Raw genomic sequence first — 26,071 nt, forward strand, 5'->3', positions numbered from 1 at the left:
ATCTCTTATTTTTTCCATAATCACTTTTTAATTAAAGTCCTCACTATTTCTCTCATTAATGGCTACGTATTGCTTACCTCTCTGACTTTAAACTATCTTCAAATAATCTATCCCCTACCAATTCAAAGTATGGTCAAGGCCAGGCAACATCAGCATCTCTGGGAATGATATTAAAAGTTCAACATCTTGAGCCTCAATCTGAACCCCAGGAATCAAAACAGCCTTCACCAACACCTCAAGATGTGTGGAATGAATGTTAAAGTTTAAAAAGAACTGTTTACATTGCTGTCAAAGTGGTCCTTTTGAGTTTTCTCATTTATTTCCCCAGGACATTTTTTTTTTACATTGTACTCTTTTCTACATGATAAAATGTAAGCCCCTAGAACAGACCGAGATACTTCATAACCTAATTTCTCACTCCTTTGCCACTTCTCGTACTTTATGCTCAGATAATGCTTAATTTCTGTGTGTTCCAGACCTAAATACTTCTTCCACATATTTCATGAGCTATTAGTCCCAAACAAGACAGCCTTTCTGGTCTTGTCCATTTCCCAAGTTTGAAACTTACCTATGTTGTCATTTCTGGATACCCTCATGACTATTTTATGTGTTATATTTTTTCATATTGCAATAAACAAAATTATTTTTGCTTTCATTTTGTAACATGAAAATCACTGTTTCATAATTTTAGATGCTCATTTTCTTCTTGCTGGACTATAAACTCCTTTATTGAAATCCTGTTCTTAGCTTGAAGGACAGTACATTGAATATATGTGAATGGAGTAAATGCCTGGCTTGAGAAAACAAGTGCATGATGGGACCTATTGGATCAAAGACAGACTTTCTGTCTGTTTTTCAACACTGTCATGACTTCCCATTACACTGGGCAGACCAGGAGAGAGAATCCTTGTCCAGAAAATGCATATGTTTGTAGGTCAGTGAAAGCAAACTCCGAGAAGATCTCTGGTTCCCGATCACATTTCTTCTCTTTTCTGAGAGAGAAGGAATACGGGAGTAAATGAGAAGAGGAATAAGGGAGGGAATGAGAAGGAGCAGAGATGAGAAAAGACAAGTGTCAAGTCAGTGTTGAGAAACAACCAGATGGGCTGTGCCTCTCCTACCCTTTCTTTTTCTTTGTTCTCCCCACCCCTGCTTCTCCTTTTTTTTTCTTCCTCCTTCATCTCCTCCTCCTCTCTTTTTCCTATCTTTCTTGGAAAATAGACCAAGTAAACAAGACTCAGTTTCCTCATCTCTGAAATGGTGGAACGGCAGCGAGTTCCCATCAGTCCCTCCCTGACCTAATATGCTTAACCTCTTAGATACTCGTGCCTAAGAATGAGGGTTGAGCAGGACAGTGAATGAGTCACACAAGTCAGAGAGTTGAGAAGGAAAAGAGTTTCAGATTGCTTCACTGCCAGTGTCTCCGTGTGATAAAAGTGCTATAAAATCATAATTGGTTTGGTTAGTATGCTCTAAAAGTTCTGGTTAATAGTTAAAAAGCAATTGTGACTCAGTAAGAACTAGGTGTCTTTATGACATACTTGGTCTTGGGAGAACAGGTTAAATTTCTAGAAAACAGTAAAGATAAATGGACCTTGGCCTTTGGATGTGAGGTACTGTTAGATTTAAAAAGTAAATATTTGGGTCATCCATTAGTTACTTCTTCATACCTGACTTTGACCTCTGAAAAGTCATAATTTTTCATTCAGTGAGGTCAGCACCTCAGAACTGGAGGCATTGATCCACTTAAGGCATAACACAACTTCAGTTGGAAAAATAATTTGAGGACAGCAGTCAGAGGGCTAAGTTGAGTGAAATTTATCTCTCTCCAGGCTGAAAGGAGGCAGATCTTCTCAGAGATCATAAAATGATCATAAATAGGTCAGACCCAGACAAGGAAGGAAGAGAAATAGAAGGATCTCCAATAAGTTGTTTTTTTTTCCCCTCTAAACTGTCAGTAAGATGCATGTTTTCTAGTCTGTGCTTCGTAAATGCCTTCTCTCAACTGTAACCTCTCAACTGCTTTCCTGATTCTATTTCGGTTTCACTTTGTGTAAGCTGAACACATCTTCCTCTTACCAAAGGTGCTATAAAGGTAATGAGGGTAAAGAGTACACACCAAGACACAGCCTGAACCTGAGCCAGGGTTATGCTAAGCAGGATTATACACCAGGCAGTAAGGCCTGGAGGGGAAAAAAAGAAAAGAAAACACCACAAAAAAACAACAAAACCAAAAAAAAACCCCAACCTGTTAGAGCAGATGGGGCCAGAATCCAACTCATTGTGATACATGACATATATTGTCCTTCAAAAGAGCCAGACCAAAATCAGACCCAACAAGATGCAGAATTCATAAAAACTGTAATCAGAAGTATAGAAGCTGAAAGAAATTTCTCTGGAGGCTGGGACTGATCTGTATCATCTTATACACGATGTTAAGCTTTACTCAGAACTAGGAAGCAACTCTCCAGGAAAGGCGCAAAGCTACACAGAGAAACCCTGTCTCGAAAAACCAAAACAAACAAAAAAAAATGGCAGATTTGTTTGCAAGTCTACTTTTTGATACTTGAGTTTTGTTGTTTTCCATTTGGTTGAAAAATCCATTGCTGCATTTGGCATAAGCTGGGTTCTAGGTAGTCACAGGTCGCCTCACACACAACTGGCTGAACTTTTTCAGGGCCCTGGGAACTGTCTTCTCTCCCAAGAGAAACTTCATCTTATCACGTTCTACTTTTGCTGGGTCTGGCAAGTTTGCTGCTCATTGGCTGGGAAATAATTCAGCCTCCTGGGATGATCTCCGATGGTCCATCCCCAGCATCCTTGAGTTTAACCTATTTGGCATCCCCATGGTAAGCCTCATTCTCAACCTTTGTTCTTTGTTACTCTTTCTATTACCATTCTTTAAGGTGTTTGTAAAACTAAGGGACATGTCCCATGGTCTTTGTTTTGGCAAAATCAGTTTCTATGTGTGCTGTAAGATGGTTCTGAAGACAGAATGATATAAATGTTAACATTAGTTTCTCCTCCATACAGTCTCTGTAGGGAGGAAAGAGTTACTATGAATCAAATGTATGAGTATAAGAAAAAAATCCTGCCAGGAGCATAACAGTGAATAGAAAAGTATGAGATTGGGGACTGAATGATGAGGAAGGGCCTTCGATACAGGCAGCCTGTCTAGAAAGTTTGCTTAGTATGTCCTAAAATGAGCATCCTCTTGTTTCTCTGGGGCTTGCTTTGAGACTTTGGGATCTTTTAAGTGTTAAATAATATCAGAAAGAGATTCTTTTCCCTTCTCTACATAAGAATACAGCAAATGATTTTGCCTTTCTAGTAATCACTTGTTTGCATATGTGCTGTTCTCCAGGTAGGGGCCAACATCTGTGGCTACAGAAACAATGTCACAGAGGAACTCTGTAGAAGGTGGATGCAACTTGGAGCATTTTACCCACTGTCCAGGAATCACAATGGTCCTACATTCATGGTGAGTTCCTCTAAGAAAAGAAGTAGGAAGTTCTTGAATAATATCTACTTGCTTTCAAAGAGAGGTTATAGAAAACTCCTACATACTGGCCCTCACTTCACAAAGGTAGCCAAATCTTGAGTGGCATGTCTAAAAAGCAGGGTATAAGCATGAAAATATGAGAAGGATGAATATTTATATATTAAATTGCTGTCAAAAACTCATCCACAAAGGTGAGAACTTTTGACACATCTTCTGTGCTGGTAGTCAGGCATGGTGGCACATGCCTGTTAAATCCCAGCACTCAACAGACAGAGTTGGGAGGATTGTTGCATGTTTTAGGTCAGTTGGGCCTACCTAAGAAGACTTGTCTCAAAACATACAAAGGTAACTCATGTGAGGCCCTGGGTTCAATGCCTAGTACTACCACCACCAACAACAAAATCTATGCTGTTTCAATCACTTGCTATCACCTTGTATAAGATGGGACACTGGAAGGTCAATTTTTATATTAATATAAATTATTAATATAATTATTAGCTATATAAATATATGATGATAACCTACATAATATAGTATATCAATATAAATATTAATATAATATGATGAAGATTACTCATACATAAGAGAGAACAAGGAAGAAAGATTATGAAGGAGTAAGTCAGTGATCTAAATGTATTTTACCTTGTTATAACATCCTGTTTTTTATGAATAGTTTGGAAGACCAGCCTTCAATTATGTCCCATGATTCTTTCTACCATTATCCTTTTTTATCTAAAATATTATTTTTTGATGGGCAAGTCTACAAAAGTAGTTCAAAGTCCTTCTTAAGGTGTTTATAATGCAGTAGGACCAAAAAAGTGATTTTCTTTTCTTTTAATAAAATAAGTTACAATTGAAATATTTCAAACACAATGGCTTTGGTTTTAATGAACTCATTAAAGTGGCCTTGGAGACACTTAACATATATCTTTTGTGACTCAATATATTCATAGCATTATTATTTAACTAGTGTTCAGCCTAAGGGATTAGTGATTGAGCTACTTATAACTTGTTCAAAGTCTTCAAAACTTGGCTTGTAGTTTTGCACACTTCAGTTTGTGTGTTAAAGTTGTAGAAGTTGAGATAAAATGTAATCCCATAAGGCAGTAAAAAAGCCAATGGAAATAATATTTTACATTGATTCAGCCTCAAGAATTGCACTTGAGTTAATCATCAACTAGTTAGGTAGAGTTGGGTTCTTCAGTCTTAGAAACCACGTCCCAGGGTCTCAGCCAGCACAACATCCAGTACAGCTCTACATTTTTTTCAGCTGGAAACAAGATGATAGAGGCTGAAGAGTACTCTTTTCTTCTGTGTTTAGCCTTAGTGTTTTCATGAACTCCATACTAGGGTCATAGAATGGCTGTGTTTAGGAAAGGGTTGGGCCTCTTATCAAGAAAAGCAGAGGAATAGATTCACATAATTTTCTCCAAAATTCAGTTTCTATCATGTGATACAAGATGAGAAGTCAAATGTGATAAATACGTCTTTCAGGTCTTCTTAACTACAAAGAGTGAGCAAAATGAGTGCATACTACTGATGGCAAATGTCTACCTCTAGGTCCTAGGAAAATTAGGTTGCTCTGCTCAAGGGTTCTTTGTTTTCTCCTTGATAAAATCTGCTAAAATCAGTCTTTATTATCTTTCTACATGTTGTATTAATATACCAAGATGATATAAAGGCCATTATCTTTGGGGAGTAGAAAATGAAATTAACTGTGATGGCTAAGACAATTACAGAGGAAACTACACACACACACACACACACACACACACACACACACACACAAAACAACAACAACAACAACAACAACAACAACAGCAACCTAAAAACTGCAAATTTACTAAATTCCAGAGAAAAGAAAAGATTTGGAATGGAGATCATAGTTAGGCAATGTAAATTAAGTAAATGGATTTTTAAAAATTGTAAAAGTAAGTTTAGATCAAATGATTATTATTATTCTCTCCCAAGTGAAATATGAAGTATCTCAAATATATATTGGCATGTCTCTGAAGGAAGTAGATCCCTTTTGGCTTCTTTTTGGCCATTGAAACCATTGTGGTATCTTCTTGCCACTTGGGATGTCTATAGTCTGCACTGAGAAGAACCTGTCAAGTGAAAATTGCCTCTTGAATACATGTCTACATTGGAGAACTCATGTGATCTCTGATGTTTTTCCAGCCATGAAACAAGGGACTAGGACCAAGATCAATTGAGTTCTGAAAATATCCCAACCTTCTCCAAACTGGAGAACATGATTGTGTTCATCTAGAAAAACTTTGTATCACGATAGAAAGAAATATCCACTAATTACTTGCATTTACTTTTAGGACCAGGACCCCGCTGCCTTTGGCCTTAACTCTATGCTGTTGGAATCCTCGAGACATTATCTGAACATCCGTTATACCTTACTGCCCTATCTCTACACCCTCTTCTACCGTGCTCACACACTCGGAGAGACAGTAGCAAGACCCCTCGTACATGAGTGAGTTTCTAGACCAATGTCTCCCATTCAGATCACAAGTTCCCTTTACCTTGCTAGTGTAACAAGGTCCATTAAGATATGTGATGTGTTGCTGTCTCCTCCTGTAAATTACACTCACTTCACTGTGAATGTACTCTATGTTTTATAGGTTCTATCAAGACCCAGCCACATGGGAGGTATATGAACAGTTCTTATGGGGGCCTGGACTCCTTATCACACCTGTGTTATATGAAGTATGTTTGTAATCTGAATAATGGAATGGGATGTTCTTGTAGCTTGATAGCTGATAATCTAACTGCTGAGTATATGGTTGTGCTTAAGTCTAAATATAAATATAAATGATAACAATCATGAATGTTTGGACAATAAGAATTCTTGGTTATAATGATGCATCAACTGAAACAGTTTCTATGCTGTAAAATTACCTTTAAAAACTATGTTCTTAGGCATGTGGCCATGCACTGACATGGGCTTTGAATGCCTTAGTGTGTGTAGGTTGGTACATGTGCACAAACTATCTATATATCCTCTTATCCAGGGGAATTGGGTTGAGAAGACAGAACAGGTTGTAAAGGAGTAAGGAGGGAAAGTGGAGTACAGGAAGGAATGACCATAGGCAAGGGTAAAGAAGTAAAGTGTGGAGGAAGGACTGTTATGATACTGATCCTCTTGTTAAATACTGCCAACATAGCAATCAAGAAAAAAGATAGCTCACAAAGGCTCATTGAGCTGTTAGTGTCTCAGCTACAACTGGCTTTGCTCAACAAGTAGCTTTGCTCTCCTGTGGATGTGGTTGGCTTAGCCTACTCTGAACTAATAGAGGGCAGAACTCCAAGAATGAAACTCTCTGCTTCTAGAAAATTCATGAGCACAGAGGCAAAATGAACTTTATTTCTAGGTACAGCTTGGCTTTGAATAAACTGTTTGGCCTTTCTGGGTTCATGTGATTTCACTGGTATAACAGAATAATCTCAGATGGCTTTTCGGATTATTCTGAGTACCAGGGGCAATGATGTGGAGGTGTTTTCTAAACTATAAAGGGGTGTGTGTGTGCTATTATTGCTTACTGATTTTATTTCTTTAGGGAATGGAACAAGTAAAAGCCTATATCCCAGATGCCATCTGGTATGACTATGAGACAGTAAGTAAGGTAGCTTCTATTATTTCAGAGACCTCTTCTAGAAGAGGACAATTCTAAAACAGAATTCTTGGGAGTTCATGGTAATGTTTCACAAGCCTTGACAGTCAGTTGATTATGGGTATGTTTTGAGGCATCTTAGTCTATTCAGGATGGTATAATAAAGGACCTCACACTGCATAATTTATAAACAACAGAACTTTATTGTCCATAACTCTTGGAGGTTATAAATTCCAAGATCAAGATCTTCTCAACTTCATCAATGGGAGCTTCTCCCCACTGAGTTGTCATAACTCAACCACTTGTCCAGAGGAATCGTCTCTTAGTAATATCACATACAATATTAGGTTTCAACATATGAACTTTAGAGGGATATTAATACTCATGCCACAGCAGAAGACATTTCCAACAGCTGCAGTAGGTTTATAGGAGGACTCACTGGCTCAATCCTCTCAATTTGATTGCTATGCTGATAATTAGGACTAATCATTGCATTAATTGTTGTCTGTGGAAGCAGTGAATTCAAGCTCAGTGAAATTACGGTGTGTGTCAGTCAACTTTAAGTTACTATAACAAATACCTGAGACAGTAAGCTTATAAGAAGAAAGGGTCTCTATATTTTTACTTTTAATTTCAGAAGTTCTAGTCCTTGGCTCTATCGCTTTGGGCTAGTGGCAGGCTATTTTTGTGAAAGCAGGAGAAGGAACAAAACTACTCTGAACAAACAAACAAACAAACACCTCATGGCTACAAAGTGACAGAGAGTAAAAAGAAGAGACCAGGGTCTTACAATTCAAAGAAGAGACCAGGGCCTTACAATTCCCATTAAGAGAAAAACTCCAATGACTTAAAAACTTACGCTAAACCCCACCCCTCAAAGTTTCTATCAGCCCCCAATAGCACTGAGCCAGGGACCAAGACTAACACAAAAGACTTTGGGGGACATCTAAGATACGAACTATAAAACACAGTATGATGAGAAGTAAGCAAGAGGGGAGTTGGTGTCTCAGCTCTGCTCTCTACTACCCACATACCTTGGAGAAATCACCTCACTTTGGAGGTCTCCATCTTCTTGTCTCTAAAATGAGGACTTGACTAAGGGATCTCTATGGTCCTTCTTGTCTGCAGTTCTCTGTCTGGTCTGTTTTCCTTTTGTTGCTTAGGAACTGGCTATCCAATGGAGGAAACAGTTTGTAAACATGATACTACCAGGTGACAGGATAGGGCTTCACCTTCGAGGCGGCTACATATTTCCCACCCAGCAGCCAAACAGAACCACAGAGGCCAGGTAAGACCCAGTGTCTTCTAACTATTCTGATGTTCAGTGGGGCTTCATGGGGGAGACAAGCAAGGACCAAGAGTAGATGGGACAAATGAATGTAGCTACTGTTACCCATTTCAAGGGCCCAAAATTGTCTTCAGAGGGGGTAAATACAGTCTCACTTTCCTTCTCAATTTTATAGTTCTTCTATTTGAATGAAATCAGATTATAGAAATAGTCAAAATAATCTTCATGAGGATTTTCACAGGGACAGAAATTATCTTAACATGTATTCCCCAAGACATGAGAAAAATTTAGAAGGAGGCAAAGGTCAGCATGACTTGGAGTTTCAGAGCTCAGATTCTGGAGAATTTGAGTTCAAACTCTGGCCTGACAACTTCCTACATACGGTAAGCTTGGACAGCATCTCTGTGTTCATACTTGTTACTGATGAACTGGAGAAGATGATGGCCTGATCTTTTAGCACCTGTGTGAGGGTTAAGTGTATTACTACAAATGACAGGATCTGGACACATTCTGGAGATTACCTGTTACAGAGTCCTAGAAGCATTGTTAGAATGATCACAAACCTAGTTTTCAGGAACCACCTCACCCCACATTGTTCTTACATTTTCTCTTTTCCACATCCTGCTATCTCCCCACACCTATGTTTCCACAATGTTAGCTAGTATCTACTCAGTTTCTGGGGTGGACTCTGGAGGATCCGTCCCTATGCATTAAAAGGTAGACTCATCAAGGGGCACATTCAACAAGGGGCAGATTCATCCACTTCTGCTTTTCTTTCACTGCCTGAAACTTGCAATTGTTCTCCTCAGCCGGAAGAATCCCTTGGGACTCATTGTTGCCTTGGACTATAAGCGAGAAGCAGAGGGCCAGTTGTACTGGGATGATGGTGTGTCTAAAGGTAGACTTCCAAATGGAACCATAGTAGTGGTTCTTAGTGAAAATTCATTGACAATAAAACACCAACCCCATTATCACTATTATATATTTTAGTATCTTAGGAGGTTTTAGTAGCTTGGAAAATTAAAACTCATTTTGAAAATTCCATTAGGCAACTTCACATGTAGACCTTCCTATGTTATTGACATGGCCAATGGAATAACTAGTATTGCATTTGATTTCATTATTCTTTTCTACATATCATCATTAACATAAAGCAATACCTTTTTGTTAATAGCTTAGCAAGGCACTGTTTCAGTTACCATTGAGAAAGACATATCTGGTGTAGGTCTTGTGTTTTTCATTGTAAAATTTGATATGATTAAAACACAGAAGCTTTTAGGCTGAGTGAAATTAGAATTTATTAATATTTGATACCCATTATTGCTCTGCATGGAAGGCATAGAGATGAATGTGACATAAACATTGACCTTGACAAACTCATGGTATAACATGATAGAGAACCATAATGAAAATCAGCATATTTAAATGCTGGCAAGTAGAGCCACAGAGTGCCATGTGACTTCAGAGAAAGTAGTCCATTAAGGTTCTACACAGATTAAAAAATGTGGGATTTTGGATGAGCAGAACTATATGAAGAAGAATTCCCAATGAGGAGAATGTAACTCCACAGTTTCATTGTTTCCCATAGTAATGGTACATACATGTCTACCCATCTCTTTTAGGCACAGTGGTAGAAAGGAAGTACATTCTGTATGATTTCTCTGTTACATCCGTAAGTACCATTTTCAAGGTACATATGTTTCATGTTTCCTATTGTGATTATGTTTTGAGGTTTTGGTGGTCTATGTATGCTTTTATTTCTCTGAAATTCAGGCTGAAATCTTAAATTAGCACGTGCTTTTTATGTATGAAACATCTGAACTGTTTTTGCAGAGTGGTTGTGTAGTCTATAATTTTACCACCAATATGTAAGTGATGCTGTTTCTCTGGATAATTACTTGCATTTGAGGCTGTTGATGTTTTTCATTTTAGCTATTCTGTGTGACCATTTCTTGTGACTTTAACTTTGTCTTAGTATTTCTCCAATGACTAATCATGTTGAAATCTTTGCATATATCTATCTGCCTTTTCCATATTATCTTGGCTGAAAAATCACCTCCTTGTCCATAATCTGATTTGGATGTTTTTTGGCATTGGTTAACAGTTCAGTTTTTTTTTTTTTTTCGAGACAGGGTTTCTCTGTGTAGCTTTGTGCCTGTCCTGAACAGTTCAGTTTTAATGGTTTTTAAATGTCTGTGATACCTATCCTTCATTCAATATTTTTGCAAGTATTTTCTTCTATATGTAGGCTTCTCTTTTCTTCCTCTTAAAGACTTTCGCAAAGCAAATATTTAAATTTGGATATACCTAATTATCTTTCTCTTCTGGATCATGCCTTTTGATGTCATGTCTAAGAACTCTTTGCCTGGCCTTAGAACCTTAGTGTTCTCTGAAATTTTATTATCTATATCTAACTCTAAGATCTATATTGGACTAATTAGTATATGCCAGACTTAGGTCAAAGTTCATCTTTTTGCCTATGTAGGTCCAGGTGCCCCTGTACCTTTGTTGAAACAGCTTCCTCCTCCACTCTGTTGCTTTTGAAATTCTGTCAAATACCACTAGGGCATATTTGTTTATAGGAAACTGTATTCTTTGTGCTTAGCAAAATGTGCCCCTCTCCCTCAGAGTCCAGTCCCACTGACTTCTGGGCTTAGCTCAGCTTTGTTGCTTTTCAACTCTATTTCTATAAATAAGTCGTTTAATTTCTCTGTGCTTTAGTATGGAGATTTTGACCTCATAACTTGCTGAATCATCTAAATGGGATAGTATATGCAAGATGCTTAAGCATATTGTCTGGCATACATTAAGTATTCATAAAATTTAGCTTTTATTATTAATGTTAAAATAAAAATTAAAAATTATTGTGGCACTTTTATGTGTGTATGATGTTTGTGTGTCATTTGGGTTTTGTGAGTGCTTGAGTCTCTTTCTTTGCTTTGTAACTACTTAAACATGCTACATATCAGGATCATATTTTCTGAATAATAGGATCAGAAAAGAGCCAGTTAACAAAGGAAGCGAGTGCTGGTGTCTGAAACAACACCTGTGCTAGGGGTGGTCTTTGATGAATTTAGAAAAGAAAACAGGCTAAGAAGACAGCCTGCGTCAGGAGATGTTGAATATGTACATTCAATCTCTAAAATGATTTTCTTCCCCCTCCCCAGAATCGTTTACAGGCAAAAATTCTAAACAATAATTATGTGGATCCCAATGACCTCATGTTTACAGACATCAGAATCTTGGGGCTGGACAAAGAGCCAACTGGTCTTAATGTCTCACTTAATAACAATATCATCCCCATTTCAAGCTACAAGTACAATGCTTCAGCAAAGGTGAGAGATCATTCCATCTGCAGGACTCTGGCTGAAAGCACTGCCTGGGATTCTGACAGCTTTCCCTCTCCTGCCTTCATGAGTTTGGATAGTCACAGAGACAATTTTCTTGCTGAGACAGCCAGCAACCATATCATAGGGAGGATCCAGGAGAAATGTGTGCATGCAAGTATGAATACTTTCTCTTAGAGTCATCAGGACTCTAAGAGTTGGCGCCCTAAGAGAAGTTCTTTTCTGCTCATTTAAAGCTAGGTAAAATGGTCTCAGATGGAATGGTAAAAATGAGGTTCAATAAATTGTCCTAGTTCAGGGGAGTACTTACAGTTTGTCATTTGTTAAAGTTAGAACTACCCTTGAGACACAGCTGATGTTTTTCCTTGCTGCTGTTTCTATAAAGCTATTTTACATTACCACATAAAATGTAAGTGGGAGAAAACCTAAGCTATACTCTGATTTAGTCATCACCGAGTGATTACCTTACCTGATAAACTCATACAGAGGATTTTAGTTATTGGCTTACTCACTTAAGACCTGAGAAGTTCATTGTTTCTTAGGTAAACTGTCTTCTTCCAGAAAATATATGTAGCACAGGATAGGAACAAAACTTCTAAGCAGAATGAGGTGCTGATCTTGGCTATTCTCTCCCCATTGTGAGATCTTATACATGTTATAACATCTGTATTATAGAGACGACCACAGTACTCATAGCACTGGGTCACTCTATAGAATTAATGCGCACGATGTATAATATGATTGTCATAGTGTTGGGCTCACATGTATGCTCAGTAAAACTATCTATTGATTACTGCCATCATTAGTCACATTAACAAGCACCATACCAAAAGGATAATAAGACTAAAAGTGATACCCACACTATAATCCTCACACCTTAATGTGGCTAAATTGCTCCATGTTCCATACTTTCACAATGGCCCCAAAAGGTCAGGAATCAAACAACTTCCAAGTATTCTAAGGTGATACTGGAAACAGAGCTTGGTCCTGACTTCCTGGCCATCAGCCAATAACACTGTCTCCATAGCTCTGAGTCACCTGGTTTGTTATTGGAGTCTCTTCTCTCCCTAGGTGTTGGTCATCAATAACCTCACAGGTCTGAAACTGGGACAAGAATTCTCCATCGAGTGGACTCTTGTAGTCAGTGACCTGGAGAAGTTTAACTGCTTCCCCGAAGATCCTGCAGTCTCTGAGGAGAGCTGCAAGCAGCGGGGGTGCCTCTGGGAGGTAATGACCACAGTGACCAGGAAGTTGTAATAATTTTGCATCAAGTAGTTGGCCACTTGGAAAGCACTTTGAAAAGGTTGATGACTTGATGGTCATCGTGAAGGTGTGATGATACGCGTTTTGTGAGTTCCATGTGATGGGTGATCTATATGTTTCCCACAGATACCCTGCATCTAAAAAAAATCATTGACAGTCTAATTGCCTCTTTAAAAATATCATTCAAAATTCCTATTTTGAACTATTAGAGAAGATAAAAAGATCAAAGGGAAGAGAGGAGGGGATAAGAGGGTAATACAAGGATGATTATAGTCCAACTTTATTATCTGGATTTATAAAAATATCACTACAAAATGTGTTGTTTTTAGAACCAATACATGCTAGTAAAACAGTCTTACCATCACAGTATATACTGTGCATTGAATATTGTAAGTGAACAGCTTTTGTTGACTGGAAAACCTAAACAGAAAGTGTAAGTCTTGTTCAACCTGTTTGAATAATGGAGAGAATAAAATCAGAAAGAGTTAGCAGCTGCATTGGAAGCAGGAGACACAAAGAGGACCTTAACTGAGAGTTGTGGTACCTGATTAGGCTTCCTGTTCCATCATCATTCACACTTCACTCTTTACAGAAGGTGAGTGTGTGTGTGTGTGCGCGCGCGTACATACTTGTGAGTTTAATTGAACCTGGACCTTTGCTATGGCTGCTATAGCATTAGAAAATCACTTAGAGAATACCAATTTTATTATCCTCAGGTAAAGAATCATGAAGTCAGAGATCAGGGTGTTGTGAAAGGGTTGGTTCCTTTTGAGGACCGTGAGTGAGATCTGGTTCATTATTCACCTTTAGATTCTGGTGGTTTGTTGCTAGTGTTTCACATTTCTTAGTTTGTGTAAGATCTCTGCTTTCATGACTTTATGGTTCTAAACTAAATGTATGCTTGCCTGTCTGTCTGAATTCTCCCTGTTAACAAGTGTACTAGTCATATTGCATTAAAGCCTACCCTAATGACCTCATCTTAATTGATCATCTGCAAAGACCTTATCTTCAACATGTCACATGCACACTACCAGGGCTTAGGATTTCTCTCTCTCTCTCTTTTTGTTAGGGAACATTTCAACTTATTTCAGTGTTCTTAGAAGCTTATTCTGTGTTAACTGATTTTTTTCAGTGATTAGAGTTTCAAAACGTTGTGTAGCAGCTCACCAAGAATTCTTCCTATTATTCCAGCACACAACTACTTTTGGAGTGCCTACCTGTTTCTACGACACCATTCCCCAGTATGCTGCCAGTAACATTCAGTACCAGCCCACTGGCATCACCATGGACCTGGCCCTCCTGGAAGTCTCAACATCTGCCCGGGCAGCAGCAGCTCCAAGCGTTGTCTCTGATCCTCTTTCTGGAAAGATCAGCTCTCTTAAACTGAATGTGACCTACCATACAGAAAACATGCTGCAGGTCAAGGTAATCCTCATGTTAAAGTTGCTGGTTCTCAACACAGATGTTTTTGACTCAAGGCTCTGTACACATGAGATCATTGAAAAGACTGTTAATGGCCAGGCATGGTGGTGCATGCCTTTGATCTCTGTACTCAGGTGGCAGAGATAGGTGGATCTCTGTGAATTGGAAGCCAGCCTAGTCTGAATAGCGAGTTCCAGGCCAGCCAAAGCTACACTGAGACTCTGTCACAAACAAACAAACAAAGAAACAAGCTGTTAATGTAAATCCCTATGTTACAGATGTGTAGACGAATTTCTAAATAGTCTTATTAATAGAAAACATGGAGCCAGATATACGGGTAAAAACCTGAAAGAGATCAGAGAATTAGGGAAAGACACAGCTGAGCTTACCTCACCAACTCCACAGCTTCCAAAAGCGAGATACTTCCTGTTGACCCATGCCTATATGCCTTGCTGTTCTGCCATCTGATTTGCTCTCTCTGTCCAGCTATATCACTTCCTCTTCCTGCCTAGCTCTGTCACTACCTGTCTGTCTGTATAGACCTCCAGACCTCTATGGTTGGTGCTGGGATTAAAGGAGTATGTCACCATGCCTGGCTTTGTTCCCCAATGTGGCCTTGAACTCACAGAGATCCTGACAGATCCCTACCTGCCAAGTGATAGGATTAAAGGCATGTACTACCATTGCCTGACTTCTGTGTTTACTATAATGGCTGACTTTTTCCTCTGATCTCTAGGCAAGCTTTATTTATTATAGCACAAATAAAATATCACCACACAGACGCATAAGTTGAGGCCATCAGAAGTAAAGATCAGAAAGGTAGTAGATAGTTAGTCAGGATGTGAACTTAGATCCACCAGTTTTGCATCTTCTATTATGATCAATGTTCTATATCACACATGTCATTAAAAACCCATCCCATTTCCCTGAAAAGCATGAGTCTGCTTTGTGGGAAACACATAGAAGAGACACTAACTCACTTCCAGCAGTTTTAGTAACTTCTGGAATGGGAAATCTCAACATGCATTAGTGTCAACTGAAGATACCATTAAAACTTCCTTTTCTCTTCCCCAGATTTATAGCCCCACTAACAAGAGATATGAGGTCCCAGTACCTCTGAACATCCCTCCTTCGCCACTTGGCTCCTCTGAGAACTGCCTGTATGACGTCACAGTTAAAACCAACCCATTTGGACTCCAAATTAGACGGAAAAGCTCCAGTACTGTGATGTAAGCTCTGTTTATTTGGTCCTAATCAAAGCAACTATAGATCTAATTACAATGATTCTAATCATGGCAAGTGAGCCACTAATTTGAGACAACATAGAATTATGACCATGTTTGTTAAAATAAACATCAATTTCTCCTGATTCTTTAGGGAATTGATTTTTCTGCCATTCATTAACTCAGAAAGAAATGATGAAAGCTTTTTTAAAAAGATGTGTTATTTGACTTCAGAAAAAGAAAATTTGTTCTGTTTATTGTAATTGCTAATTAGGACAGAAAACTCTAATTAATAAGCATGACAGATTTCATAAGTCATGAGTCTGTTCTCAATTAAACATCATTAAGAAATAGCTGAGAAAGCAGGAGAGAGGGACAGAGGTCCATAGGGCAAGAGAAATGGCTTCCTAGAATCATTGCTCCCATTCTTACCATAGACAAAGCCTTTCCATGGTGTTAACTATGCAAGGATTGTCAGTCATCAATGATGTCATCTCTAGGTCTTGTCCTGCTGTTAAAGGTCTAGATTTTGCCTGAGAGGAAGTTCTCTGCCCCATTATAGATTGTCACATACATGTGCATGTCTGTTTTTCCTGAGTGTGACTTTTGTTGATTTAACTGTATTCAATGCTCGCTTTCTGTCTTCAGGAAATTTCTTGCATTCTAACAGTTATTCTAAGAGTTTCACGTTTTTCTATTGCACAGTAGTTTTGTAGACCTCATTAATAGGTTCCCACAAGCTGGTGTACCAGGCTCCAAGAACTGGGAACAAAAGGAACAAAAAGATGAATGAGACAGGTTTTTTTTTTTTTCCTTCAATGAGAATTCCCAGTTCTCTTAACTGGGAATAAAAGGATGAATGAGATAGGTTTTTTCCTTTCTCTCCCTTAATGAGCCAATGACCCAGCAAAAGGACTCTTAGTCTTGCAAACCACAGAATAGAGATGCAAATGTGGAAACTTGGAGCTGAATTATGGCCATTCTTATGACCTGGTTCATTTCACAACACTTGAACCAGGATCAGATGTCCAATAATTGGAGGCTTCCAAGTGAATTAGGCACTAAAACGTGTTTTGTGTTTTCTCTGGCTTGTGATTTGTAGTTCAGCATTGAAGTCTGCTTTTGCATTACAGTTGGGATTCTCAACTCCCCGGTTTCACCTTCAGTGAGATGTTTCTTTCCATTTCTACTCGACTTCCATCTCAGTACATCTATGGCTTCGGGGAAACAGAGCATGAATCTTTCAGAAGGAACATGAGTTGGAACACATGGGGAATGTTTGCTCGGGATGAGCCACCAGCGGTAAGGACAAGAATAAAATTAGCAATCGTGTTCTCTTTATCTAAACTTATTCAAATTCTTGTGTCCATAAATGATTCTATATTCATCAGCTTTTCCTTGCACTGATAAATTATGCTTTCAGATCTAAAAGGGCATATGCTCTCATGCTTCTTTGCTTGTAAAACATTTAATGTATCTACTCCTGTGGAACACAACTTTTATTTATTTTACCAAATATTACATTAACTGCTCAGCTGAAAATTTAATGAGATACTATCTGTGCCCTGTAAAGATTTAAAATGCTGGGGGAGACAGATAATAAAACAACGATAGCATGGTGTAATCGAGGCTAAGACAGATTTATGTAATAGGGAAAAGGGTGCAGAGTATGGAGGGCACAGACTTTAGGTTTGTGGTAGAAGACAAGGTCCAGCAAGGCTTTTTAAAGAACACCACTGGTGAGTTCTGTCTTCAATATCTAGTATGGGTTTACTGTTTTCTTTGTGATATGGACACAATTTATTGGGTTTTTATTTGTAATTACCTTATAGTTCTTTCTTACAGTACAAGAAGAATTCCTATGGTGTTCACCCTTACTATATGGCATTGGAAGAGGATGGCAATGCCATTGGAGTGCTCCTGTTGAACAGCAATGCCATGGGTAAGATGGAGATGCACGTGTATATACCACCAGAGACAACTGTGACCACCCTGTTGGAGTCTAGGATGTTACTAGAAATAAGGACATTCAAGGGCAAGGAAAATTGGATGCAATGGCTTTCACGCATTCATCTATTAATTCAAGATTTATTAAATATATATAATAAATATATATAATAAATAAATATATAACCACATATTAAATGTGAAATTTTGGCTCTCTATGTTCCCTTATTTTCTGTGACACCTTAGCTTCTTTTCCATAGGGTGACATAAGTTGTTGGGATTGTATATTTTATTTTAGGCACATGGAGTCCATCTCTATCCCACTGCCTAAGAGAAGACTTTCCAGAGGAGGAAGCTATTAAAGCATGAGGGTGAAAATCGAAAAGTTTAGGATAGATTCTCCATCAGGGTAACTTATGGCTACTTACCAATTTGGCTTTTTCTAATCTTTACAGATGTGACACTCCAACCTACCCCTGCCCTGACATACCGCACCATAGGAGGGATTCTGGACTTCTATATGGTTCTGGGGCCAACACCTGAACTTGTAACTCAACAATACACACAGGTTGGAAACCTGTCTATCTATTGATAAACCATTGCATATTTGGTGTGTATTGCTACAACGTTCTTAACACTGAGATAAGATCCTTTTTGTTCATTTTATTCACGGGTGCTCCCATGAGAGGACTGCTATTCTTCTTGCAATATAAAACAGATGTTCAAGGAGTTTTACATTTTTCTATTTGACAATGGTTTTGTAGACCTCACTCAAGCTGACACACCAGACTTTAGTGTTATGAGGTACTGACAGCATATCAATAACCCATGTATGTCTTGATCACTTGCTCTGAAGTCTATTGAAGAGTTTCTGATGAAGATTCACTATGAATGTGTCAGGTTTTCTGAAGGAATGGCTAGACAACGGGAGAAAACCTCAGCTACAATGTTTCTGTGTTTCACCTCCCTGGCTGTTCTATATTTGACTTCCTTATTTATCTTGAGAGCTCTTAGAACTCAGTAGAATTGTTCAAATTTCTTCCTTAAGAAGTCTAGTAGCATCCATTTATTTCACTTAGACTATTTTAAACAAATATAGACTTTTGTTTTAATTAATTAGTTGATCAGTTAATCACTGATATTTTAAACTAATACAGACTTTTAAAAATAATTATGGTGTGTGGCACAGTGATTAAGTGAATGTGTGCAACATGGAAGGTTGAAATTGTGGTAATTAGCATTTTATTTTTATTCCAGTTGATTGGTCGGCCAGCCATGACTCCATACTGGGCCTTAGGTTTCCAGCTGAGTCGCTATGGATACCAGAGTGATGAAGAAATCGCCAGTTTGTATGATGCAATGGTGGCAGCCCAGATTCCCTATGTATGAACCTCTCCCTCTGTTTCTGGTTTTTTAGCTTACTTGTGTAATGAAAACAGGGTTCATACAAATTAAAGCAGTGGTTAGTTTAGTAGAAGAAAAGTAGCTGTGGCAATCGTCTTCTGTAGAATGCTTTACATTTTAAACATACTGCATGCTACCTTTTTGCATGTTAAGCCTTGGTATGTAAGGTTCATAAGTAAGAGCTGCATATGTATCCTTCAGGAGGCAGTGGGATGGTTGCAGTATGCTGTCACTCATTGCCTGCCACTGGGGATTGTTTGCAGTAGCTATGACTTGTTCGAGCTGTGACTTTAGAAGCTCAGAAATGACCGTCTTGTAGACATGAGCTTTAAACGACAGCATGAAAGGAAGCAGTTGAAAATCTAGACTTTGCTTTCTTTGCAACATACATGTGCATATCCCATAATCTAGCTCCCCAAGTAAATCCTGAGAAACATAGCTGCTGTCAACAAGCAAAAAGACACATGTGTTCTTTCTGCTCGTACAGTTGTCAGCTCTCTGGCACTCCTCTTTCTTGGCTTTTAGATCATTTGCTGAGATTTTGGAGGGAAATTAAGGATTATAAAATGAGAATAAAGTGATCCTCTCACTGAAGATAATTTGATACTTATGTGCAAGCTACACTTTTGTCTTTTTATGTACATTGTATGATGTACTTGTTAAACAGAGATGAGAAAAATACAAGAAGAATGCAAGATTAAAAATTTCCATAGATCTAACTTACCCAAGTCATCAATGTCATAAGTGTGTTAGTTCATTCTTGTTTTAGTTTTGGCTTTTCTACACGTCTGAGCTTCTCCAAACGCATTTCACCAAGAGTCCTAAGGCAACGCAGGAGAGTTCCACTTTGGGGCTAAAAAGAAATAGCTTGCTTTTTTTTTTCATCTGAATATTTACTTTACCTGTTGTTCAGTACTCTGGAGCTAGCTGAGTTTCAAGTGCAGAAATATCCTTTGGGGCTGTGTAGAGGCAGTTAAAAATAATACACTTCTCTCGTGAACAAGCTCTGTAAGATTTACTGAAACAACCAAACAACCGCCAGGTCTACAATGTGTTGTTTAGGAGAGTTTTACTATCTATCCTTGAATGCACTTTGATGGGCTCACCACATCTGAGATTTGAAGGGTTAGGAGGACAGGAATTGAGGGAGGGAAAAGAAAGAAGGAACAGTAGTTGAAGAAGCAGATGAAGTATGTGGACCAGTGAGCTGTGAGCAGGAATCAGAAAGTGATTTCTTTGGGCATTTGAAATTGAAAAGTGTGTGCAGAGGTGTGTGTGTTAGGGGATGGAATTTAGAAGGAGCCCAGGCCAGGTCAGAAGTAGCGGCGGAGCCTGCAGAGCACTGAGTGTACCTGCAGAACATCTGTTGAAGGACACTGAGTGTATCTGCAGAACATCTGTTGCAGAGCACTGAGTGTATCTGCAGAACATCTGTTGCAGGACACTGAGCACCTTGCCTGTTACTTCCTGTAGGACGTCCAGCATGTAGACATCGATTACATGGACCGGAAGTTGGACTTCACCCTCAGCTCCAGCTTTCAAAATCTCAGTGTCCTGATTAATCAAATGAAGAAAAATGGCATGAGGTTTATTCTTATTCTGGTGGGTATTATGACAGACTTTTGGCTCCTGTCTTTATGGTTCCAAAATAATACCACTGGGAGAAAGTGGATGACAGCTACAAGAAAACTTCTTGTACATTTTGGAAATTTCCTGTGAACATTTAAATATATATATATATTTTAAAAATTTAAGCAAATAAAGTAGTAAAGAAAAGTGAAAATTTCTTTAAAGAAGTAATTTTTTTGTATAGCTTAGTGCCACTGGAAGCCATCTATTGATATTTTTCTCTTGCTAAAGTTAGAACTGTGGAAAGAAAACAATGAATGTAGCAAATAAAATGCCACACTGCTCCGGGCTGTGCCTCAGTGGTACAGCTGTGTCTCAGTTGCATATCTTCCCGGGGAAGAAGGGGATGTCAAAGACTGCCCCGGGCTTCTCCCTGTGCAGTCTGGAGTGTTCACTGGTGTCCTCCTTGTTCAGCTCATGTTCGGCAATCATGCTGGTGAGATTTGATGGGTGTAGCTTCTGATGTTCTTAGGAGACACAATCTCACAGTGAAGTTCCTGATCCGCTAGTTCTTACAGGCTTTCCACCCACTCTCCTGAAATGTTCCCTGAGTCATAGGTGTGGGGGTGTTTTGTAGATGTATCCACCAGGAGGGTTTGGAGGAACAGAAGGGAAGGGGAGGAGAGGGGAGGGGAGGGGAGCAGAGGGGAGGGGAGGGAAGGGAAGGGAAGGGAAAGAAGAAGTGTTGTAATTAAAGTACAATCTCAAAAAGTTTGACCCCCTCTCTGCTCCCCCCCAAAAATCCATTTTGGTATCATCCTCAGAAGTGATAAATCTTAGGGATGTTATTGACATTTCATTGAACTCACAAGCAGATTCAGAATGCCAGCCTACTTAGTTACCTGCAAGTGAATCTTCCAGCTTCCAAAATTAGAATATGGCTTTTGTTACTTGTTAATTCAAATATCTGTTGAACATTGGTGTTTATAGGGAGAGGGTGGATTCTGAATTAGTAAAGAAGACAATGTTCTTTTCTTAAGAAGGTATGTATTTCAGTGGGCTGAGGCAATCAAGAGACAAATATTAGAAAAATAATTTCAGATAGTGATGTTTTGTGTGACAGTTATGAACCAGCATACTATAGAGATGAGCTGGATCAGTATGAGATGCAGTAGGTGGGAGTGGCCACATTAGGTTTGAGTAAGTTGGGCCACAGAATAAGATAAAGTTTGCTTTCCTACGGCTTACTGCTATTACCCAGTAGAAATGGCCCCTCCTCTTGAAGGTAATGTCTTTCTAGTCTGGTTTACTCCTGGAGTTGTTTTCCAAATAAAACCATACAGAATGGCTGGCCATCAATAAACTCCTTTAATTCTTATTTCTCCTTCCCCCTCTTCCTTTTTTAAATGGATTTATGCGTCATTGGAAAAAATCAGTCATGTCATGTTGTATCTCAGTTTCTGTAATCCCCTCCCCCCATTATATTAGTTATAGCTCTGGGTAGGTACTTTCTATAATATATGAAGTTTCGTTTATTGATATAGATTTTTATTCTCTTTGAAAGAGATTGCCCTTAAGAACTATGCATCTTCCCTTGGGTACCTCTGGCAATGTTCTATTTTATTGATTTTGATAATATACTCAATAAAGACAACTCTAACTAAAAAAAATAATATTACTTCTTGGGTCACCTATTCTTTCTGCATTATGAATTGTCAGGTTTTGGAGTGGAATTTCCTTGGAGATATTTCACTCACATTTGTGATCTTAAAACTGTCACTACAGGACCCAGCCATTTCTGGCAATGAGACACACTATCTAACATTTACTCGAGGACAGGAAAACAATGTGTTCATCAAATGGCCTGACTCCGATGACATTGTCTGGGGCAAGGTAAGGCTTGAGGAAGGTACCTATAATCAATCTACCTCACGAGACGTTCCTATAAATTCTGTAGATATATGCAGTATAATGAATACATTGCAAAACGAGCAGTCTTCCTAGCGCAGTAAGCATTAGGCCCAAAGTTACAGGTCAAAATCTCTAAAACATGGAATGCTGCAACTGCTTTCACATATTCTGATAGTCCCCTTGCTCATATTCATATTTAGCAGAATGGTTTTTAAAACAAACATTAATAATCCCCAGGGCTCTGAGCTATGTGCCTCTGCCACATAAATTCAAAACAAGCATTTAGTTTTGACCAATGATGCTTAATCAGGCTTAAAAAAATCACTAAGTCTATCTTGTCACTTTAGATTCCTTTCTGTGGCCTCAATCCTCATCTCATATGGATGATATGATATCAATGGTAGTTTAGGCAGACTCCTGGGCCCCAGATGATAGTAGTTCTCAGATTCAAGCTCCCTTTGTAACCTATTGTGCTCTGGCCTATCGCCCGGTGTTTACACTCTGACCATTTTGAACACTGTCTTCTCACCTAACCCAGTGGACTTACACTTCAAAATGTGACCTGAAACACCTGACCTCTTGTAAAGCTCTCAATAACTGGTGTAGCTGTGTTATAGAAAGTGTTTCTGTGCCATTCTCCATCAGGAAGTATTGCATACTAACTTTGTAAGAATTCTGTGAACTCTGAGAAAGCAAGCAGTGTTATGAATTATTGCGTGGGGAACCCCTGAGAGTATGCTGCACATGCAGGGAAACATGGGGGGCAGATGCACGCAATGTGGGCGTGGTGGCAGCATCAGCCAGTAATTAACAACCCAGATGTTGCATCCACGTGGAGAGTTTATTATAATAGAGAGAGATGAAGAGAAAGATAGGAAAGAGAGAGACAGAGAGAAAGAGAGAAGAAGAAGAAGAAGAAGAAGAAGAAGAAGAAGAAGAAGAAGAAGAAGAAGAAGAAGAGAGACATCGAAGGTGTATACCTCATGGGAGGAAAAGTGGAAGAGAGAGAGAGAGAGAGAGAGAGAGAGAGAGAGAGAGAGAGAGAGAGAAAGAATTTTTCCTTAAAAAGAGGCTTTTACATCAGGATGTAGGGCAGCGCCAAGGGGTGAGATTTCATGGGGCAGATCAGAATATTAACAAGCAGTATTTCCTACTGAAATTTCAGAATATATATATGTTCTAGAAGAATGTTCATTTAGTGTTTTCTGGTGATTTATCAATGTATATAATTAATGTACTGTTAGATACAAATAAAACTGATTAATACTATAGATTGTTAATTCTACATATACTACTCAACAAATATTGATACTGCTCAAAAATATTGAGAACAAGCCTGGAGGGTTAAAAAGCTTGTATGGAGGAGTATTTTTTTTAAACAAAATCTCAGTTGTTCAATTTTACCAATAGTGACTCAGGAGCCAGATGCTGGGGTGAAAGCCTGCTAGCTCAGAGAGGCAGAGAAAGCACCCAACTAACCTTCCTTCTCTGATGACATCCCAGAAAACTCTCTTTCCTAGCTTCTCAATCAAGTGTCCTCAAATTCAGTGTCCCTTCCTTCTACTTCCTGTGCATGTCCCTATCCGCCCTCCCGACTCCCTTTTACTTTCTATGGCTTTTTCTTAATAATCCTGTGTTCACTTCCCGTCAACTGGTTGCTTGCTCCACCCCTTGACCTATGATTTACTTTATTTAATCCTGTTTACAGTATTTAAGAAGAAAGCTCTTGGATTAAAGGTGTGTGCTAGGGTTGAGCCACACCACAACAAGAAGCAGGTTTTTTCTAGTAAATAACAAAATCTTAGGGTTAACAGTGTGATCAAATATCCTGCAACAGTATGTGCTGAGACAGGAATTTAGGAGGGGCCTGACCTTGGTCAGGCAGCAAGATGGAATGTCAATCAAGCGTGCCTTTAACATCATATTTCACATTTATTTGAAAAGAATAGTTTTTATAGGTAAAAATAAAATATAAACCAAACCCAAGGACTCATTTGAAATATTATTGTGCCAAAGGTACACTTAAAATGTAGTTTGTGCTGGGCGGTGGTGGCGTACGCCTTTAATCCCAGCACTCGGGAGGCAGAGCCAGGCGGATCTCTGTGAGTTCAAGGCCAGCCTGGGCTACCAAGTGAGTTCCAGGAAAGGCGCAAAGCTACACAGAGAAACCCTGTCTCGAAAAACAAAACAACAACAAAAAAATGTAGTTTGTTACTTGAGTTCAAATTTTAAAATGTGAAAACTTATGGAATAAGCAAGGAACCCCTGGGCATTGTCACCTGGGTGAATTTCACACTTCAGTTCAAGACAAAGATGGAGGCAATTGTAGAACTGTCTCCCATTAGAGCTTTGCAGGCAAAACACCTCATGGTTTGTGTGCAGTAACTTTTAAAGGTTTCAGTTTTTCTTGTTTGTCTAGGTTTGGCCAGATTTGCCCAATGTAAATGTGGATGGATCCCTTGACCATGAGACTCAAGTTAAGGTAAAGTTGAACAGAAATTTTTGGAAGTATCACCCTAAACATCTGAATGTTTGTGTTTTCTCTTAGTGGACAAGGCACTTTCCCTTTCTGGTTAAGTAACTATAACTTGAGTCTGCTTGCTATAACTTGACCTGGTGGTCAGTTTTAGCAGAGGAGATGCTCAAATGAAAAACTTGACAGGCAACCAAACTGGAAGGATCTAAAAAGAAAGTGACCATGAAATCCCTTATATATGCACTTACTAGCTTGTGATTCAAATATAATGTTGCTTGAAAATAATGAACCAAAGTCTAGAATATTTTCCCTGGTAGAGAACTAGCACAAGCAAATGTTTTTTGGTGAATTCATTGAGGACCAAAGACATCATGAGCAGGCTAGAAGGAGGAAAGTTCTTGGTTTCACACCTTCTGCCCCATCAAGCCTACACACTTGGTCACCATTCAGCGCATTTCTCTGTGCCCCCCCCCCCCACAAAGACAAATAGGACCTCCTTAGTTTGAGCAGTCTACAAAAAAAACCTATGCATCTTTACAATTCAACTGTTTAGATACTGGCAAATAGTTTTCTATGGTCCACGGTTAATGTCTAGTCATAAAACAAATCCTATGCTTACAAGGGGCTTTAAATCTACCCTACCTCTTCCTAAGAGATTAGAGGGCTTTTCCCCCTCTCTCCAACTTTGTGTCCATTCTAAACCATGCAGCGAAAGCAGTAGTAAAACCAAGGTTAGATCAGAGACTGGACAGGCCTAAATGCTTGCCCATTTCCCCTTTTGGCTTTAGAACGAGATCTTCCCATGAAAGTGTGTGTTGTTCTTCCAGCTATACAGGGCCTATGTTGCTTTTCCTGACTTCCTGCACTCCAGCACATCTGCATGGTGGAAGAAAGAGATAGAGGAGCTCTATTCAAATCCTCGGGAGCCAGGGAAGAGCTTGAAGTTTGATGGGCTGTGGATCGTAAGTGCACTTTTAATTCTTTGGACATGTGAGCAGTCAGAACTCAGGAAAATAGTTTACAAACTAATGGAATAGGCAGCTAGGACTAGATAGCCAGCTGAAAGGAAGAGAATTCAGTGTCTAGAACTAGGAAT

General features: G+C 38.9%; 1 protein-coding gene across 1 annotated transcript in view; it reads left to right on the forward strand.

The window, feature by feature from the left end:
- Positions 1-26,071, forward strand: part of Mgam (maltase-glucoamylase) — a 253,858-nt gene that overhangs the window by 194,574 nt on the left and 33,213 nt on the right. Inside the window, exons 131-150 of the mRNA XM_052721491.1 lie at positions 2,678-2,849; positions 3,365-3,481; positions 5,833-5,987; positions 6,136-6,220; positions 7,072-7,128; positions 8,289-8,413; positions 9,223-9,311; positions 10,036-10,085; positions 11,581-11,748; positions 12,832-12,987; positions 14,215-14,448; positions 15,520-15,674; positions 16,802-16,970; positions 17,514-17,610; positions 18,071-18,183; positions 18,873-18,998; positions 20,493-20,621; positions 22,374-22,481; positions 24,919-24,981; positions 25,803-25,937. Coding sequence (XP_052577451.1) covers positions 2,678-2,849; positions 3,365-3,481; positions 5,833-5,987; positions 6,136-6,220; positions 7,072-7,128; positions 8,289-8,413; positions 9,223-9,311; positions 10,036-10,085; positions 11,581-11,748; positions 12,832-12,987; positions 14,215-14,448; positions 15,520-15,674; positions 16,802-16,970; positions 17,514-17,610; positions 18,071-18,183; positions 18,873-18,998; positions 20,493-20,621; positions 22,374-22,481; positions 24,919-24,981; positions 25,803-25,937 — 2,503 coding nt within the window. The remainder of the gene's footprint in view (positions 1-2,677; positions 2,850-3,364; positions 3,482-5,832; positions 5,988-6,135; positions 6,221-7,071; positions 7,129-8,288; positions 8,414-9,222; positions 9,312-10,035; positions 10,086-11,580; positions 11,749-12,831; positions 12,988-14,214; positions 14,449-15,519; positions 15,675-16,801; positions 16,971-17,513; positions 17,611-18,070; positions 18,184-18,872; positions 18,999-20,492; positions 20,622-22,373; positions 22,482-24,918; positions 24,982-25,802; positions 25,938-26,071) is intronic.

The sequence above is a fragment of the Peromyscus californicus genome, unplaced genomic scaffold (genome assembly GCF_007827085.1).
Source record: "Peromyscus californicus insignis strain IS unplaced genomic scaffold, ASM782708v3 Scaffold_6__1_contigs__length_162567912, whole genome shotgun sequence".
Lineage (NCBI taxonomy): Eukaryota > Metazoa > Chordata > Mammalia > Rodentia > Cricetidae > Peromyscus > Peromyscus californicus.